Source organism: Cheilinus undulatus, linkage group 20 (assembly GCF_018320785.1).
Source record: "Cheilinus undulatus linkage group 20, ASM1832078v1, whole genome shotgun sequence".
Taxonomy (NCBI): domain Eukaryota; kingdom Metazoa; phylum Chordata; class Actinopteri; order Labriformes; family Labridae; genus Cheilinus; species Cheilinus undulatus.
Window position 1 is genome coordinate 33,708,921 of NC_054884.1, and position 20,404 is coordinate 33,729,324.

At 40.9% G+C, this 20,404-nt stretch overlaps 1 protein-coding gene across 2 annotated transcripts in view; it reads left to right on the plus strand.

Moving 5' to 3' along the window:
• Window positions 1-20,404, plus strand: part of etv4 (ETS variant transcription factor 4) — a 68,954-nt gene that overhangs the window by 40,902 nt on the left and 7,648 nt on the right. For both annotated transcript variants that reach the window (XM_041815114.1, XM_041815113.1), the window contains 4 exons: window positions 9,241-9,370; window positions 11,458-11,640; window positions 12,029-12,489; window positions 20,326-20,394. In XM_041815114.1, coding sequence (XP_041671048.1) covers window positions 9,241-9,370; window positions 11,458-11,640; window positions 12,029-12,489; window positions 20,326-20,394 — 843 coding nt within the window. The remainder of the gene's footprint in view (window positions 1-9,240; window positions 9,371-11,457; window positions 11,641-12,028; window positions 12,490-20,325; window positions 20,395-20,404) is intronic.

The following is a 20,404-nucleotide window of genomic DNA, read 5'->3' on the forward strand; positions in this document are numbered from 1 at the left end:
ACCCAGCGCTGACGGAGAAAGTGCATACATTCAACGCACTTCTGCTTTACCTCAAACTGTCTGCTCCCAACGCCAGCATCTACTGTGTACTGTATCTGTCTTCTCACTTCTAAACACCTTTCAGGTTCTTCACGCTCTGCGCTGAAGTTCACGAACCGATCGTCCCCTTCAGCGTAGAAAAGAAACAATGAAGGATCTCTTTGACAGGGTGATGTAACATTCAACAAAGCAGTCATAGGAGGTCGCACTGCCTCGAATAAAAGCAGGAAGAGAAGGGAACCTGAGGAGCATAACTCTTACTGCATCCGTTTACAAGACTGCCACCACAGAATAAACTTAAGCAGCAGATTGGACATGATTTGGACAGGAGGATTTACTGCAATGTACCAGAGAGTTTGGAATACTTTAAGGAGAGCAGAGTTTGTTTTAAGGACAATTCTTGGGACTGTTTGATCAATTTCAAAAATGAGTTTTTGCCAAACAAGCAGCTGAGCCCAGAGTTAAAAATATCACTTTAGTCCAGACATCGTTAGCATTGATTGGCATGGAATTTGGCACAAGTACTCCCAGTTCCCAGAGGATGAATCCTCATAAATTTGGCAAATATCTCATGTACATCCTGTTCCTGTAAAGTTTTACTTATTCAGGGTATCTCAACATTTACAAGAAAGCTTTGTCTACCCAGTGAAGTAGTAAGACATTTGTGGTTAGATCACGTATTTCAATGTTGACTTTGCCATAAAATGTGAGTTCATTTTAGGCTGACATGACAGGTACGGTAAACCACCACTGGGATTTTACAAAGTAAAAGCCTGATGTTTTTGTTTCCGTGGTGAGGCGACTCGTGTTTTCGGGATAGTTCCTCAGTTGTCCACCAGATGCATGATGGGAAATAAGCTCAAAAGGAATCGTATTCTAGTTAGTGACCCACAGTCTTTGCAAAATCTCAGTCTGAGACTAAAAACTCAACGGCTTGCCGACAAATCGACTTTAGATGTGAGAGGGTCTCAGATGTCCGTCTTTTTAGAGTCTTTTAGCAAAGTCCTATGGTGTAAGGCCAGCCTTAGATAACTCCTGTCATTCCCTAGAGCCCCCAGTTGCAGTCTCAATGTTAACTGATAATCATATATACTGCTATTTAACAAGCTAACCCAAAGCAATGAACATGGAACATAGATATCTTTAAAATTGCATTCCACCATCCCATCCCAAAAATCCATTACCAGACTCCAATGTGTTCTCTATGTTGGGATGGTCATTAACCCCTTAGAAATCCAGGTGAAATGAGTGAAAATGCATATCCAGGGTACCCAAATTAAACTGAATAATGTGATCAAACAATTTAGAGTACACGCACAAACAAGACATCTTTAGGACGATAACGATCAGAAGTTTCTTCTCAAAGTGTCAGACATGCTTTAGCTGCTGCTGTATTGAATGATACAACAAAAACTTTTTTAAGAAACCTCAACTCGACTAAGCATGAAGCATTAGTCAGTTCAGATTTAAAGCTGATAACATTTGAACTGAAAATGAGGATTTTACTCCTGTTTTTATGAGAGAAAGTCCAGGTGTTTCCAGAAAAAAGGACCAAGGTTTCCAGACATTTTTTTCAATATAACATTGCTAATTATTGCCTTGAGAAAAGACTTTAATAGAGCAGGTACAGCAGACTGTTTAGAACAAAAGCAGCAAATTTGATATCATACTAAAACAGTCCATGGATTGTTATGGATGAAATCCTTTAGATTGTGGGAGCTCTTTTTGATGCAGCAGGACTGTTTTTGATGGGAGATTATGATCAGGAAAGTATAGAAGAGCGGTGTTGCTTTTAAAATAGTTTGTTTGTTTAAAGCCCAACAAATGCATTAGTTGTGACTGTCGTGATGGTTTTATGCTGGAATGGTCAGAATCTTGAGAACCAAAGCTTTCTGGTGATCTTGGATAGAATTTGTCTGTCATCAAACTGACATTTAGGCATTTTTTATACTAATTTCACCCAAAAATATCCATCCATGTACATATGGGTATCAGACATGGGTATTGTGACATGGCATTCTCTTTTATTATTCTGATACAAAGATGCAATGTGATGTCAATGTGTTAGTGATATTAAACACAAAGGTGGTGTGGGATGCCTTCATCCTGACTGGACTAGCAGTCTGGATACATGCATTGAAGATTTCCCCATCAGCTGAAATTATCTGCTGTGTTCTGCTTGGAAACTAAAAGCATGGCTTAATTTAGGTCCTTCCTGCCTTGCTGGGAGTAATGGGAAATGTGTGTCTTTTTGAGAAATTTGGGTTGTGTGTCTTGGCTCAGAAATAGAAACTGAAAATTCAGCTGCCAAATGGCTCTTCATTTGGCACCATTTTGCCATCTTTAAAACAACAGAAACAGTAAATAAACAACTCTCGAATGGGAGCACGCTCCCATGGCTCTCCAGTGGAGCCAGCTCTTAAGCTTTGTTTCCATCAAGGGGTTTGGTTTGATTCAGTACGGTTTGTTATGGTTTGGTACGCTAAACCCCCAAAATAGTTTGCATTTCCACAGACACCCTCACTGCCCTCACTTGGTGTGCGGGCTGTAAAAGCATGCATGTGAAGTCACAGTCAGTCTGCTGGTCCAGCTGCTTAGTTGTAGAAAGGATGAGTGACAGAAATCAGAAGGGAATAAGAATTAAACAGCTTTATTTCAGCTGAAAGTTTAAAAAAATAACTAAATATTGATGATGTTAACCGCTGTCAGTACAGATCCTTAGCTGATGGAATACGTGTACAGAGACATTTAGAGTTATAACGCTACATTAATATGTGAATATATTTGGTCTAGAGCAGTTTATATGACAAAATATGAAAGTTTAGAGCTGTATTGTGAGAATTCGCCATATTTAAAAAGTAAAAGTCCAGCCGGTGTTAAAATCAAACTGTATTGCGTCAGAAATCCTGGGTGCGCTGATCTTGTTTCAAAATAGGCTGCAGGCCGAAGTTTTAAGAGCACGTTCAACAACCACAGAGCGATGTTTTCACAAGTTACCTAAAGTGAGAAGTAGATGAATAAGTAGTTACAGTACAGAGAATTAACTGATCCAAAGCTTCGTATTCACAAAACTTCTGCATTAATTTAGTTTCACATCCATCGTGGATAGACCAGGCTGATGTAGGCCTCCAGGCTCTGATTTGTGTTCTTACAATCAGGTCGAGGTAAATGTCAGGAAACTTGATTTGCGGCCAGATATCAATATCCACAGACTAGGAAACAGTTTGGATTTCTGTCGAGTCCAAATATCCCAGATTAATGCAGACATTAGTCCATGTGTCTCCCGTTTTCGCTGCTCCTCACAGAGACTTCCGTGTTTTGCCGCCTGGAGGCGAACAGCTGTGTCGCACGCTGACGTGACGTCAGTGCAACCCCCCTGTTGTTGTATGTGTAGCTTCCTTCTTGGGACGGATAGGTAAGATTGGTACCCCTACAGAAGGGTGCCGAAAAGTGGTACGGATCAGTTTTTTCAGACTCTTTCCAACTTTTGCTCTATGGAAACGCACAAAGAATGAGTGCCGTTCCGCACTGAACTAAGCCAGACTGCTTGGTTGAAACGACCTATTAGAACTGGCTCATCTGCAAATTAAACATCACAACTCCATTTGAACACCAGTTGAGTTTCCATTTGGGTTTAACCATTTCCCCATGTGATTATTTTTTGCCAAAAAAAGTCAGCATGTCCTTTATGAGTATGCTTATAAAAACACAAGGGGGAAAAGCTGTTAAAGAGGCACTAGCTTCTTAGCCTGTGATCTGCCCCCATTCATTCGTGCAGGGAAGCTTAGCCACGATAAAAGGGCCTCAGAAATGATGAATGGGCTGTTGTTTGTATAAGTGACGGCAGTTAAGTTCCGATATCAGATGTATTGGTGATAAATGTTATGGATGCTTTAGTGCAGTTACTTGGTATTCAAATGCCCATCAAATAGGATCAAGCATGCATGGCATAAACACCCTCAATTTCTCCTGACATCTGCACCATCCTGGATTTCACAAACTCTATTAACGGTGACTTTTATGAAAGATCACTGCTTAGTTCTAATCTAAAATCTCGTGGATTGCACGTTCAGCAGCAAACACTTTGACTTTGACCCAAACCATACAGTCTGTGGTCCAAACAGATATCTCTGCTAAAAGTTTTCGCTGTCACTGTTCTGTGTTTGTAATTTTTTCTGCAGCTAAGCAACAAACCATAGAGCAGACAGCCCTGCTTCCTGTTAACATTGGTCAATGTTTTATTTCTGAAATGCTTGTTTGGGATGGGATTACTTTGTCTTACATTGTTCTAAAGTGGAAAAAAGACTGAAAACAGCCTTACAGAGCAGACAGCACAGCCAAAATTTATTTGTTCATCAAAATCAAATTCAGAATCTAACTATCAAAGTATGTTGAGTTGTGCAATTTTCTCTTTGGCTCATTGATCAATAGCCTTATACACTGCCGCTTCCTTGTTTGACAAATTGTTTATCACAAAAGCAAAATCTCTCTCTAATTGGAAAGGCATGGAGCATATCAGATTTACAATCCCAGGCAAATACACAAACACAAAACACTGGCTGATGCTCATTTACCAAATGATCTGAAATTATTCTAAAAGGTCGCACACAAATGGTTCAAGCAGACACACACACCACCACACACACAGACATGTGCCGCCTGACGCCGATCCCAGGCCGGACTGTTTGAAACAGAACATCCTCATAAAGCGGAGCCACATCAAGGGCAATATTCCTGCCAATCGCATTAGTGTCTCTACTTGGCTGAACTCTGAGTGTTCGCTCTCTGAGGATTGTTTGCAGTTCATGACCATGGCAGAGAGAAAAGGGGAGAAGACAAACACAGTAGTATTATTGGAGGGGCGGTCATGTGCCACCCTCTGCGCGCTCGCTCGCTCGCAGACGGGCTGTCGCAGACTCAGAGGAGGCTGGAATCCCATCGTGTCTGTCTGGGAAATCTGGGTAAATGCTCTCTAATCCTGTTGATCTCCTCTAAAGCCAACACTTCCTCACCTGCCTGCCTGCCATGGGAGAGTGAGTCTGAGCCAAAAATAGGGCGGTTATGATGATGAGCGGCACAGTTTCATGAAGATTTAGGGGCAGAATCGTGATCTCACAAAACTGCAGACTAATTTCAGTGAAATAAATAGAAATGCTGCTTTTATAGCAACAATACAATAAAATTGATGAGATTTAGGCTGATGTTTCTGGGCTTTTTATTGGCCTTCCATGCCTCTTTTAAAGAGACAGGACCATGGATAGAGTGAAACATGGGGAGTCAGTTGGGAATGACGGAGGAAAGGAGCCACACACTAGATCTGATTTTTTTGCTGCACCTGTTGTGCATGCTAGGACAGTCTGTTGTGGAGGGACAGAAAGAGGATATATCGACAGACATCTGTGTTTTTTTTTTCCTGAATCCTAAATTTAACCATTTTACCAATTAACCTCACACATCCCTACTTCTAAATGTTAAAGTGTAAGTGAACCCCCAGCTCAGAGCTAACTCCGCCCACTTCAAGATTTCAAAAAATGCACAGAAAGTGAGCAGTTTGGTACTGAGAGGAGGGAGGGGAAAAGGACAAGGTTTTCCAGATGAAGCGGAAGTGACAGTGGCCCCCTTGCCAGAGAGTGACACAGAGTCCCGCAGCACTGCTGCCTCAGAGAGATCTTTTGAGGTGGAGGATTTTTCCCCTCCAGAGTCCCCTCCAGCAGGCTGTGGAGCTGTGGCAGACTGTGTTGGTCCTCAGCACTACCTGTTTGGTCCGTTTGCTCCAGCGCTGGCGTTACTAAAGCCGGAGTTCATGGAGCCAAGGCAGCGCAGGCAGGAGAGGATGGGAGTGGTCTCTGAATGGTGAAGTCAGTTAGAGGTGGTAACGTTCTACCTTTTGTATAGAGTTTGTTTTTTAGAAGCACCGCCTTCTAAGAAAAGATTTTCCTAAGCAGATGTCCGTTTGAGCTGATCAAAAGTCGTAAAATGCAGATTTTTATCGGTTTAGTGCAAATGTCAGAAAAAACCCCAGCATTGATGTGTTTTATCTTAATTCAGTCAGATACCTCAGTGTTCAGCTGGAAAACAAAGGTTAAAGTGTTCACTACTTCTTTAAATATTTTACAATATGACAGAAATATTACACTTGTTGCTCTTGAAAATTTGCCAAGAACAAAGCAGTGTGTCAGCCTCATAGAAAGGCAATACATACTGATGAAGAATATCCACTGTGTTTTATAGGAGCACCTAAAGTCACAGGTGGGTCTCAAACTTCGTGGCAGGGATCTCTGTACAAGAAAAAATCTCCAAACATGACTAAGCACCCTACCCAAGGGCATGATGGACATCCCCCAGACTTAAAATTGCAGTGGGAGGAGCTTAGATCAACTGGCCTTTTACCTATTTGAAATAGGACATGATACCGTGTCATACCACGATCTAATACAATATGACACCAAGGTATGATTTGCAATTTTTCCAATAAAGTATGACACAGTAATAAGATATGATCTTATACAACACGATCTGATCTGAAACAATACTCGGGAATTTAACAAGTCAGCACATTTTCGGCATTTAAATGATTTTCAAACTGTCCCAATTTTTTGCTCATGGATTTGCTATGCACTCATCAGTAGACCACATGGCCATGTTTCTATGTCAGGGGTGTCAAACTCAAAGCCCAGGGGCCAAATCCGGCCCGGAGTACAGTTATACCTGGCCCACCAGATCATATCATATTTTAATTATTGGTCCACTGGTTTGAGGCCTGCAGATTTCCTCCAGTTTAAAAATGTAAAACTAACCTTGTTGGTTTAAAATATCCTTATTAAGTCATAAAAAATTGAAAAAGAAAAAAAAAAGTTAGAATAATCAGATAAAAAGTCAGGAATGTGGGAAAATACATTTCTGATTTCATTTCATATTCTTCATTTTGCGTCTCACAGTAGTGACACAAAGTTATGGTTTTGACTTTTTATTTCATGTTAGCTTTTTCAATTCACAATTTTGACCTTTTTTTCTTATTTTTTGACCTTTTTGATCCTATATTTTAAATTTTTTTGTAGCATTTTGACCTTTTAAAGCTCCTTACTTTGACTTTTGTCTCATAATTTGACCTTTTAGATCCTTAATTTTAAATTTTAAGTAATATATATACTTTTTGTTTTTAAAGATTTATCTTTGGGCATTTTTGTACCTTTATTTGATAGAAGAGGACAGTTGATAGAGTCGTAAACAGGGACGAGAGCTGGGGAGAGACATGCGGTGAAGGGTCTCAGGCCGGATTTGAACCCGGGCCATCCGCGTACATGGGGCGCGCCTTTAACCACCAGGCCACCTGCACCCCAAACTTTAAGTAACATTTTGACCTTTAAAACACAAAATGTAAAGTTTTTTCTCATGCCTTGACATTTTAAACCATTGATTTTGGATTTTATCTCATATATTTGCCTTTTGAAAACATTTTTTTTCTTTAAATACCATGTTTGGACCTTTTGAGCTACTAACTTAAAATTTTGATCTCAGATTTTGAGCCTTTAAACTTCTCATTTTGACTTTTTCAGTCTTAAAATCATTTATCATCAGTGCAAAGGTTTTTCTCCCCCCATAATTCATTGCTGCTGAAAATGAGGTTGATAGTTTATGGTTAAATGTGGACCCTGTTCAGTCCTCAGGTTGGACCCAAATTCATAATTCGAGTTTGATTGCGTTTGACACCCCTGTCCTATGTTATCATGCTCAGGGTGGGAAACTCATATGATGTTGTACTGCTATATTTCAGGCTGCATGTCATATAAACATATAAATTCTGATAACTTTTTATTTTGTTGTTTACCAAACTGCAAAGCGATTACAAAGACAATGGATCCTGAAAATCCTGAGAGAATCTCTACCATATTTCTGTTTAAAAACAACAACATGATAACAGCGATATACCATCAGATCTTAGATAAAGTTAGCATTCAGCCACTTCCTAGTTATCTTTAAGATAAGAAAGAAAAGGGGGAGTATTAATTGAATATTTATTGACATTAATTTTGCACACAGTCCAGTAAAACTCTCTAGAGTTCAAGAAAAGTTTCTATTTTAATCTTTTAAGAACTCATCTTCAAGGTCGGCTGTAATCTTTTCTCTCTTTTGTCACTTTCTACCTCTCGCCTCAGCAGAACGGTCGACTCGTTCAGCCAGCCAGACATTTTTTCTTCTCCTTTTTGTGAATGGACGACAGTGTGTAATTACCTGGGCTGAGCTTTGAGTGTGGCCCGCTCCGTCAGCTCCACACCCACTACACATCCACACACATATGCACTTTTCAGCATACGCACACGCCGAGATTTCTAATACAAGCGTGCACTCTAACACTCGTGCACTCACATAAATACAGGCCTCCCCAGCTGGAAGTGCACAGCTGCTGCTGTTTACCCTGTCGGGACCAGAAAAACATCCTGTACAGTTCTCCGGGTGAAAACCTCCCCTCACATAATAAACACAAGCCCTCGGCACAGTTTGAAGCTCCACTTTGGGTGGTTTCTGTGGCCGTCGAGGCAAAGGTCCCCTCCAGCGGGGCAACTTGATCGACAGTTTGGTGAGCTGGAGTCTTTTAGGGGTAAAATAAATGAAGTGATTTTAAAAAAATCTCCCCTTTGACTATGGAAATCCTTGTTTTCATGATACTTTCCTAAAAAGCCAAAAGCAAAACTTGTGGCCAACATCTGGATACCAATAGGAAAGAATGCCAAACAGAGATTTGGTGTATATGCTGTTCCTACAGAGGTGTGACAGTCTCTTTCATCAGTGTGCAGACATCTCTCTGGCCCATAGAGTTGTTTACCTCCAAGCTCGGCTTTGACAGAGGAAGTTTTGGCTGCTGTTGTGTCTGGAAGAGTGAAGAAAAGTGGGCGAGGACACTCCGGGCTGCTGGAATGCAGTCGTGTGTGAGCGTGTGTGGTGTTTTTTTACCGTTCCTGTTCTCCTCAGTGTGTTTATACGTGTCTGTCTGCTGCCCTGTTTTTTGCCGCTGACAGTCACTTAAGCATTTTGGCTGGCACGTAAAAGAGATTCCTGTGCAGACAGAAGTATTTGCCTTCTCCTTTCAGCCTAATGACAGTAGTATCGGGGCAGGGCCGAACAAGAGAAAGAAAAAAAAAAAAAACACAAAAGCTGCTGTCTGAGTGCCAGCGCTCATCTCTGTGTCCTGTCCGTTTACAGCCGTGGCGTTTCACAGCCCTCCAGTCACCATCAAGAAGGAGCCGCAGAGCCCGGGATCCGACCCCAGCCAGTCCTGTAGCCACAAGCAGAGCTTCAGCTACCCCAGCGGAGAGCAGTGCCTTTATGCCAGGTACACCAGGTTCTCCTAAAAAGTGCTTAAACACATAAAGGGTCCCTCACAGTCCCTTAAACTTTACATGCTTTACAGAGCCAGTGACACAAAAAATGAAGTCCAAAAGAACACGGTTCTCAACAGTGTTAATTTGTCAGCTAGAACTATGACTAAAAATGTTCGTCAACAGCCCTTTTTTCCATGACAAAAACTAGACTAAGACTAACAAAAATACATCTGTGATGATTAAAACTTACAAAAAGTGAGTTTAATTTTCGTCAAGATGACTAAAATGTAATGTAGTTTTCTGTCAGATATTCAAATCTGTGATATTTCTCTACTGTGGGTTAATGTGTCAAAAAAGAATGCATCTTAGCTATTCTGCCTCTCAGCTGTAGAGAGTAGGGACCCCAGGTAAGGCAGAGGGCAGAGAACACACTACCATGATTTGGTACCAAGATTAGGCAAGAAAATAAATGCTTGGACAAAATGTAAAGACTAAAATGTGAGGATAGAAATCAGTAAAATGTGACTAAAACTAAAATACATTTCATTTAGAGACTAAAACTGCGACTTAAAGTAAAAATAGCTGCCAAAATTAACACTGGTTCTCAAATGGTGGGTAGGGACCCAAAAGTGGGTCGCGGAGCAGTTTTCAGTGGGTCGCGACTAGGTGTCTAAAAAAAATGGTGTCAAAAGTCCTGAAGTCCCTATTGGACATGCACTGATACCTTTTATTTTACCCTATTTTATTGTTAAATTTGGTAAATTTCAATGTTGGATCAGTATTTCAACTAATTCATCTCCTTTTCTTGCAATAAATGTCTACTTTACCCATGATAATGAAGTTATTTCACAAGTTGTCTAGAAAATTAATAATAATGATGGGAAAAGCGGGTATAAAATTTGTCGGTTTGTCCTTTTTCTTTTTTTTATATCAGGTGTTTTGGGCCAGTCATGCCCCAAACTGCAACAAATTAATGTAAATAAGCATGCATTGTTGCTAACTGTTTGGAAACTTGGGTCACGATCTGTCATAAGACAGATTTGTGGGTCCTGAGGCCGGACCAGTTGAGAACCACTGCTTTAGAGACATCAAGGGACTAAGTTTGAAAAGAATTGGGAGAATTCAGATAAAAACTCAGTGTAAAGGCAAAGAGGGTGGTAAAGTATAACATATTAAACTGACTGAGAGAGCATAAGGCTTTCAAACAAGTTGTAATTCAGCTGGTTAAGGTGGATTAAGAGACTGGAATTAAAGAAGGCAGCAATGCCACCTCCATGACAAGTGTCTCATGGTTTATGAGCATTATCATGACTGGGGGTTCTAACAAATATGAACATTTCTAGCTCCAAAAAATAGGACCGAAGCAGCCAAGAATGCCAAATGAGGCTCAAAAATGATTCTCCCCAAAAACCAAAGGTTGGTTTGAACTATTAGGTTGTGATTTTTCTACTCTCCAAAGAACAGTCATCTTCTAAAGCTCAGCAGAACAAACAAAACACAGTTCATCCTCTGTTTATTGTGTTAAAGAGGCAGTACAAGCTCAGAAAAAGAATCTTCAAACACATAAAGCCTAAACTCTCAATGCAATAATCAATGCAATGTCTACCATGTACATCAGTGTCTTCAGTGTAAACTATTTTGTTTACAAACTGTCCATGAGTTCTGGTCTTTTCTTTCACTTTTGTTTCCTTGATAAGAGCAAAAAAGAGACTCATCATTTCCTCTCCTTATTTCTCCTCTCCACCAGACTTCCTTTAAGTTTTTTTTTAGCTCTTATTTGGGGCATGTTTCAGATTTTATTATTCCGCAGATATGTAAACTGATTTATTGCTTCTCATATCTCTTATTTTACTGACATCCTTTTTACCATGGAGTGAGCAGAGGAAACAAACTTCACTGTCCACTCTAACAGCAGTTATCTTTGTCCAATGAGGCGTATGACACACATAAGTCAAAACACTGACCACATGCTATTGACCACTCCACCTCTGACCATTAGTTTGTTTGTTGTATTGACTGAAAATAGCTAGTAAAGCTGACCCCGTTGTTCATGCGTGTTTGCATGTGTTACATGTGTTTATGTATTGATGTGTTTCAGTGCCTATGAGCAGAAAAGGGCTGCTGGAGGGGCCAAGAGCTCCTGCCCAGGGACCCCCATGTCTCCCATGCAGCAGCATTACTCCCCAAAACCTGCCTCGGCCGGACGGCCCGATGCTGGCTACATGAACCCCGCCGCCACCTCCCAGCCATTGCCCAGCAACAGTTACCCCATCAACGCCAGGTGATTGACAGCTGGGATTGACTCTTCTTGAACAAAGAAACTCTATTATTAGCAAAGGCATTAAGGCTCTTAAGCATGAGTGGAAAACACTGCCAACAACAGTAGTGATAATGATTTAACTGTGGTTGTCATTTGTAAGCTAAATTACAAGTTTACATTTTTTTAAAGCTGACATTTTTGTAAACGTTGTCTGCTGTGTTCAATCTTTCAAAACGTCCACTTCAGGCAGGATGGTACATTTTATAAAAAGTCCCAATGGTGCTAGCCTTGATATCAGCAATGCCCCTTGTCCAATCAGAGTACTTGGTTAACACTGTTGTATAAAATGAGTAAACTAAAAGGCTGCATAATATCTTGTAATAACAAGTTGCATTGTCGAATATCACAGTTCCAGGTATCAGGGCGCCTCAGGAGACCCCATGTGCCCCCAGTTCCCTCCACCAGGGCAGACCTTTCAGCGCATGCCATCCGCCCCAGCCGGACATGGAAGCAGTGGGGCAGGTGGAGGTGGAGGACCAGGGGGTGGAGGTGGAGGTGGAAGTGGAGGCGGCGGCGGCGGTGGAGGTTATCACCGGCAGCACTCGGACCCCTGCATGCCGTACCTGCAGCAGAGCTTTAAGCAGGAGTATATGGACCCGCTGTATGAGCGGGCGGCTCACATGGCCGGACCGGGGCACGGGAGCGGAGCGGGACATGGGCACGGTCATGGGCACGGGCACGGACCTCACCCCCATCCACACCAACATCCTCACCCCCATCCACATCCACACTCACACCCGCTCCCACACAGGTTCCCACCAGCCCACATGATGGTGAAGCAGGAGCCGACAGACTACACCTACGAGCCTGGTGAGTAATTCATGATGATGTCACCATAGAAAAGATTAGCACCAAAAGATAAACAAAACCAACACAGTTTATACAAATAAGTATGCTGACAAGGAAATGAACTATTGGGGTTTTTTGGTTTGTTTGTTTGTTTGGTTTTTTTTTAAGTCTCCTTAATTGAAGACAGCCACTGACCAACTGTAACCTGACATACCAGACATACCAGATAGACTGTATTGCATAGATATATTTCATATTCATTTGGGAATCTTCCCCTACAAAGTGTTTGGGAAAGGCAGGACTTTTCAAATAATTCTCAAATGGTGATTGGACGAATGTTCTCTCCGTCACAATCATGACGGACCAATCAGGGAGCATGTGCAGCTTCAGTAGTAACCTGAGCCCGACAGACAGGCACTGACGGGAGCTTATTGGTGGATAAATCTCATGCCGAGGCCGGTTGGGAGAAGTGCAAAAACATCTTCTCTGCCAAGAGAAGCTATCAGTGTGGCTCTTTGCTCTTGTTTTAATAAAAAGATGTGGTTCTGCTTTACTACAGCTACATCCAAGCTAAGTGCTAAATTGGTGGAAACCATTGCTATCCTCTCCCAGTACAATTAAACCCAGCCCATAGCTACCACTTTGTTCCCCTCAAATGACGCTGATTGGGCAGGTCCGTTTTCCGACCTGGCACAGTTGTTTCAGACTGGAGCTTTGCAAGATGGATTTGCCTGATGTCAGACATGGAACTTGAACATCTATTTGCTTTGCAGAGATGTGCGGTGCAACTCGCAGGCTGTGTATCTGTACTTCACAACTATCACCATAGGCTTAGCGCTAAATTCCAGTAGTGTTGGCTGACAGGATTACAAACTCCACATGGCAAAAAAATGGCAAAATGTCACACTGGAAGACAGTTTAAAGCCTCTTTTTTTTGCTCTGAAACTCCAATGAGGGACTCTAGGTGTTTTCACTGTGCATTTCTGCAATAGGGCTGCAACATCTTGATACCTTGGGACAAGACATTCATACTGACACCAGGGCAGCGTGTTATCTTCTGTTAATTCATGGTGCATTTCAGTATTGCAGGACAGCAAGAGTGCACAGCAAAATGGTAGCTACACTTACACAGCGCTGAACTACCTTGCTGGCTCTGCTGATCCTGTTTTAGTAACGACTCTGTAACTGCCTCATTATGAGGGCAAAAAGTTACAGGGCATTCATTTCATAGCTTCAAACAGCACTTTGAATTAGGCTTCTGTCTTATATTCCTATGCAGCTTAGATTCTGGATTTTACAGTACATGAAACATATTTGAAATTTGATTCTGGACTTGAACTAGTAGAAGTTTGGCAGTTTTTGCTAACTGATGAAGAAAGTTGTTGGCTAAAAGTAAACCTTATGGGCTGTTTTTTAAAAGTATGATGGATTGAAGTCACTGTACAACAACATTAAAAGAAATTAATCCTAAAACAGAGGAGAATGGGCATTCTTATTGGTTTAGATAGAGTAGAAAATCAACTTTATAAAGCACGGTTTTGTCTTGTAAACTTGACTTGTGTCTGTGAGAGATAATTCATTAGGGAAGTCTAGCGTTGGACTACCAAAGTCATTTTAAAGGCAAATCCCTCGCCAGTGTGCAAAGCAAACTCAAGAACAAAATGTCCAAAAGGCAAACAAACTTCTTCACTGTATCTACACTCCTACTCCACTCCCTCCCTGCCTTCAAAACTCCTCCTTTCAACCCTCTGACACTTTTAAAAGAAAAAAAAAACACTTTTTTCTGCTGCAGCTTCACCCCTCCTCCCTCACCGCTCTCCCTCCCTCTCTCCCCTGCGCTCTGTGAGAGAGAGCAAGGCAGAGGAATTTCATTGAGAAAATGGAGGGCACTGGAAAGACTAGAGTCCCTGGTGGAGTGCTCCAGGGTTTCAGGTTGCACCAGCGGCTTCCTTTTTCTGCAGGCAGATGAACTCATAATGGAAAAATGAGCGTGGCCGCAGTAACCCGAACCTCCCACTGGCTGGGCTTTGGAAGGAGAGGGTGAGGGGGGAAGTGGTGGGTGACTGGGGGGGGAGTATGGGGTGGGGTGGCAAGCTCAGCCGCTTTGAAAACGAGCAGAAACCAGCTCCTCTGGCTGTCTGAGTTTGAAATACAGGCGAGGACTAGTGCTGGGTGACATGGACCAAGAATCTTATCTTGATATTTTTTATACTGAATGGAGATACATGATAAATATCCTTATTTCTCTCTGTAAATACATAACAAATGGTTTTCACTATTATAAACTCTAAGATGGTTCCATGGAAAATCAAATATTGGCAATGTTTTCACATATTGAGGTTATTCAATTTTCTGTAATCCTATGGCACACTTTCTTCAGGCTCAGTTGCCTCGTACCGTGCCAAAGCATGACTGCTGCCCTCCCCAGTACCCAGCTGGCTTACACTCACATTGCTCCAGGCCCAATCGAGCCTGAGCATGGTTACTTCTTGTGCATGCATCACCACATTGTAACAATGCAACCCCCTTGAATGCGTCCAAATCAGGCTGTGGTGTAGTGTCATGCTTCACCCACCTTCGTAGCTTACTTTAAAGCCTGATTCGAGGTTTGACTCTTACACCCAGTCATTTATTTCAGATATTTGGTACCATTATAACTTGCCCAATATTTGACGATTAAGACTTATATTGGTTACAAATAATAATAAAATAGTACAAACAAACCCACATTAAATAAAATTTTTAAAAAGGTAATTCTCAATTTGAATCAAACATTTTAAAGAGATTATTTTGGGGGCAACATCTTTTTTAAAATCAACATAAACTATATTAATATCATAAGTACTTCCTAACATCTCCAAAAACTTAAAAATTGCTCATAGAGGACAATACTCCAGTTACATTGTGTTCTCAATCATCTACACTAAATACCACTCCTATATGAACATATGTGTATGACAACAAAGAAAGAAAAACCCTCAAGTGCCAAACATACTAGATGCAACATAAAAACCTAAGAGAAAGGACCTGATTCTTTATAATTATTGTCCTTTGGTCTTGCTCTTGATTTCCTGGCTGGACCAGAAATCATGCGACCTTGAGAAAAAATATACAAAAAGTACCAAAGGATGTTTTTCTGTGGATAACAGCAGGGAGGAAGAGAAAGTTGAATTGGTGGAGTTTCCTCAGAAGTGTCTCTGATATGAGTTTGACCGACTGCAGAAGCCGACGAGACACAAAAGAGCAGAGTTTATCTTTGGTTGGTAGACGGATAAACAATATTCTGCACGTGTCAGGAGATATTACAGGTTCCATTCTGTTCACTGTCAGTGATTAACAGCAGGACTCATCAAAAAGACACTTATAAGAGTTGACAACGTATAAATCAGTTAAAAATGAAAGGTGATAAGGCCGATGTCTTGTAAGATGTAAAAAGGAGAGAGACTTTTTTGCATTTCAGAATAAGGTGGAAAATGTCATTAAACTTTCAAAGTCAATCATGTATCTTATTAAATCACTGTTAAGTAGTACATCTCATTTTAATTACTTAACAAGTGAAATTCAGGTCTTGTTTTGCTCCTATCCTCTCAAATGTTCGTCTGGATCTTTCAGATGAATGTGGCTGCACAGTTGAATAGGAAAGATATGACTGGAAATGAGACTGATAAATATGTTTATATTGCAGTTTCTCCATAACTCCTATTGCACATTTATATTGTATTGTTTGTATTAGGCTGGGCTGCTTCCTGCTTTAAATCCCTGTCTTACTTGGCCTTTCTGCAAAGAGTTAGCATTTTCTCAGTGGATTCTATCTGCTACTTTGGCTTCCTCCCAGTCCACAAAAGCATGCTCTTTGGGTAATCTGGTGACTCCGTGGTGCAGTTGCATCTCTGCACCATAATAAAGCTCAATTGTCTTTGCACCTTTAGACATTCATCAATTGCACGGTATCACAGTCAGACATGCTTCTCCCATTTTCGCCTCTGTAACACCTCTGTTACCATCTAGAATGCGGAGCATCACAGGGGTGTAAATATAGCAGCTTTAAGCTGCATGTTTAATTGGGCTTTTATTGCACACAGGTGCCCAAAGGTGCAAGTATGAGCAAGACTCCTTGTCAAGTGGATTTCCACAAAGTGATCTGGTTCAGTTCTGTACACATCTATTTGCATTCCCAATGTCAGAGGTTAGGAAAGATACCAAGATAACCAATCCATACTGTCCTACTTTTTGGCACTCTTCTGCTCCAGTACATGTAAGGGAGGAGCAATAGGCTTATTGCCTAGGCTATATAGTAAGAGTTAGGGAGGCAAATGATTAGCTGACTATATAGATTCAGATCCCTTGGTGGGCAGCACCAGAAGTAGGTAGGTAGAACTGATTATTAATGTTTTCTGTCATTTCAGGCCCATAATCCTTGTCAAACATTCTGTCGAAACTGTAACACAGCCTAGCTGTTCTTAATGACTATTGTCATGCTGCCTCTGTGCTCTCTAATTCAATGTAAATAACAGTAAACTGATAGCATTGATAGCATATTGTAGGAACAGTGATGTTTAGCATTATTTCAATAGCTCAGTGGTTTACAACGCTGACTTTGCTAAGGGAGGGGGTTCAAATCCCTATGTAAGCACAATCAGTATTCAGTGTGGACCCTTTGGCAAAGTCCCTAACACCATTGAACACCAGTCTATCACTTAGATATAAGTCATTTTAGCTAACAGCGTCCACTAAGTGATGATATTTAGCACATAATGTGGACATTAAGAGACTAATGTAAGCTGTGCTAGCACTGCTAACTTTAGCCACATTCTGTACTCCAACTTTGCATGGTTACAGTGTGAACTTGGTTTACAGGATGTGTTTACTCGACTTTAGACTAGTCGGCTTAGTGCAATTACAATTTGCAGTAACTGGCTGTTAAAAGGCGAGCAAGATCAACGTTTATGAAACCAAACTGCACCAAGGTGAAATGAAACCAGACCACTAGCTGGAAACTCACCATCTGTTTTTGTATGCCAGCGAAGTTGGCGGGGATCAAGTCTAGTTCCCAACCTTCCCTCCCCTGCAACCTTGCATCAGATAAGCGTGGATATTGGGGCTGCCGATGACATTCAGTTTTATTGCAATTAACACTCTGAAATGTCTGAATTTATTGAAATAAAGAAAAAAGTAAATTTAAGCCAACAGGCAATGCTTTCTGACTCAACATGGGAACATTTTGTACGCTCTTACACCATTTTGAAGCAGCCAGATGAAACTAAAACTACTCTCAGAGAGAGGATAAATCTTTCTTTTTCAATTTTATCTCTCAAAAATGCAACAGTTTTGAAAGTCTGAATTCTTTTTCACCCCTTTTTTTCTCAGAATGTAACTCCTCATATTTGCCTTCCTTATTCCTGGCACTAAATCTCTTCTGTATATAAGTCATTTGACTCCAGGTTGTCTTTAGATAAATCCAATTAAAAACATCTGTATAAACAGGAAACCTTACTCCAGCAGTAATTAAATGGAGTAATGTGCGTTGAATTAATTAGATTTAATTTACATATACAGTTGGAATATTATTTTTTGGGGGAATTTAAAGACCTTTATGAATGAATGCATCAAAAATGAAGGTTTAAAAGGAAACACTGTTTTCAAAGGTGGCTGTTTATTTGATTTATGTTGCTATCCATTTATAAATAGTTACATAAATGGCTAAAAGCATCCATGAGAAAAGGTAATGGAGCGTATCGAGAGGTGTATTGAGGTAAATAGCATGTAAAGAAAACAGACTTAGTTTCACATACAAAGAGGAACTCCATGGCTTAATCACTGCTATTGTATCATATGAAAGACACAAAATGCTCATGCCACTCGGTGCACAATTAACCCTGGCTGCTCTCGCACCTAATCTACCCATCACTCCCCAGTGGGAGAACTGCCATTGCAGGCGGACGTATTATTTACAGTATGATCGAGTGCTGCCGCCCCAGAATGGAGGGTTTGATTTTTCCCCAATGGCATCTTATCACGGTCACAGAGCTGCAGCTGCATTCCCCGCAAGTGAGTCACAGAGCGGGACCAGAGGCTCAGAGCTGCACCTTTTTCACTTTTTTATGCTCTCGCTTGTCTTGTTCATACAGCTCTCAGACGGAATTAAAGCAGACAAACATATACAATAGTCTGTGGCACGCCTGTTTTTTACGCCAAAGAAAAAGATTCAAAAACACACAAAGGTGAGCGGAGCGGTCACAGGATGTGGAGCACAAATCTCTGAGCAACGCCCCTCACATTACCGAAGTCATTAAAGCATAAATGTGATTCAGAAGTGTCCAAACATGCAGAGGATTTCGCCTCGAGGGCTCATGAACAGGGTTATACAATCTATTTTTGTGAATGCACCTATTGGAGACAGTCAGTGATGAGGCCAGATAAAGTGCAGACACTGTATACTGTAGCACTTTTCTGGTCTGGTGAAGGTGCTGTCTCACGGCCTAAAAATATCCATACAGACAAGAGAAGGGATATGATAAATGCATACTCTGTCCTTGCATTGCCCGGGACAATAACACAATACATTTATATAATATGCCACTCTAAAGCTCTTACAGCTTAGGAGGCAGCGTTAAAGGGGGGGTTGTTTATTGGACTTACAGAGTTAGGAGCTGTTTTCACCACACATGCACTCCATGTGGGGGGAAACAGAAGAAGCTTGTCCCTGGGATCCCTCTGGGTTGCTAACTCATTCGTTCTTCACCGCAAATGACTTAGTCACTTTTTGTGTGTGCTTTCTATTAAACAGTGACATCATGTATTCAAACAGGCACTGATTGATCCCAAAAATATTTGAGTATTTGGTAGTTTTGCCAAGAACTGAAGTTGACCCAAAGACTTAGCCCCAAAAAGTGTAAAAAATTGTGGATTTTTTCAGCAACTTTTTTTGGAATTGGATATTTCTACCTAAAAATGATGTAAATTCTACATTTAACACCAATCAAACAGTCAACTATGCATCAGTTAATTTACTACTTATCTCTGACTTATCCAAGACTGCCAATATTATCTACATGAAATCAGTGCTAGAAAACATTGGCTAAAACGTGAATTATCGTATCAGCAGATAGGACCTCTTCTGCCAATATCTTGCTAGAAAAGTCAGTCGATATCAGCTGTAAATATTGGCTGTACAAACAAACAGGTTAATGGAGTTTAGGCTGGACCAACAGACCTACATCAGCTAGTGTCTTTTCTTTTATTCATTCTTTACAAATGAAGACCGTGGTTCCCAACATCTGGCCAGGACATCTGGCACTTGGCCCCAGTCTCTATTGGGGGCGAGGACCCTAGTTTGGGAACCATCGGTTTAAAGTTTGTTTGTTTTAAAGAATTAAATTTGTTAATTTGTTCATCCTAAAACCTTAGATCGTGAGTTTAAGAACTGAAGGTTTTAGGTTTGAACTGATCTTAAATATCAGTATCAGTAAATCTGCATGTGTCGGCATACTGGGTAACAACAAAAATTCAATATCAAGCATCTCTACTGTGATTCAAAATACCAAACCCCAATCAGTAGTTATATAGAAAATAAGATATGTTTGTGTTTTATCTTTTAATAATTATAGGGATATCAGTGGCATTTTAAGGGGGAAGAAATAAGAGACTATCATACTCAAGTAAGAAGTCAGTTATTTTAGTTAAAATTGACTTTTAGTAGAAGAAACGGCACTAGCCTTTAATCTACACAAGTAAAGTAAAGTTGTTGGAAGAATTAATTGGTGGAAAGTTATGAAAGCATTTTGCATTGTGTTGTAACAGTTAGAGTTACCAAATAAACACATTTTTTGACCTAAAAGGATTGTGTTTCTGTTCCAGATGTGCCTGGATGTCCCTCCATGTACCACCACAATGAGGGCTACCCAAACGCCCAGCACAGCAATGAAGGTAACATGAC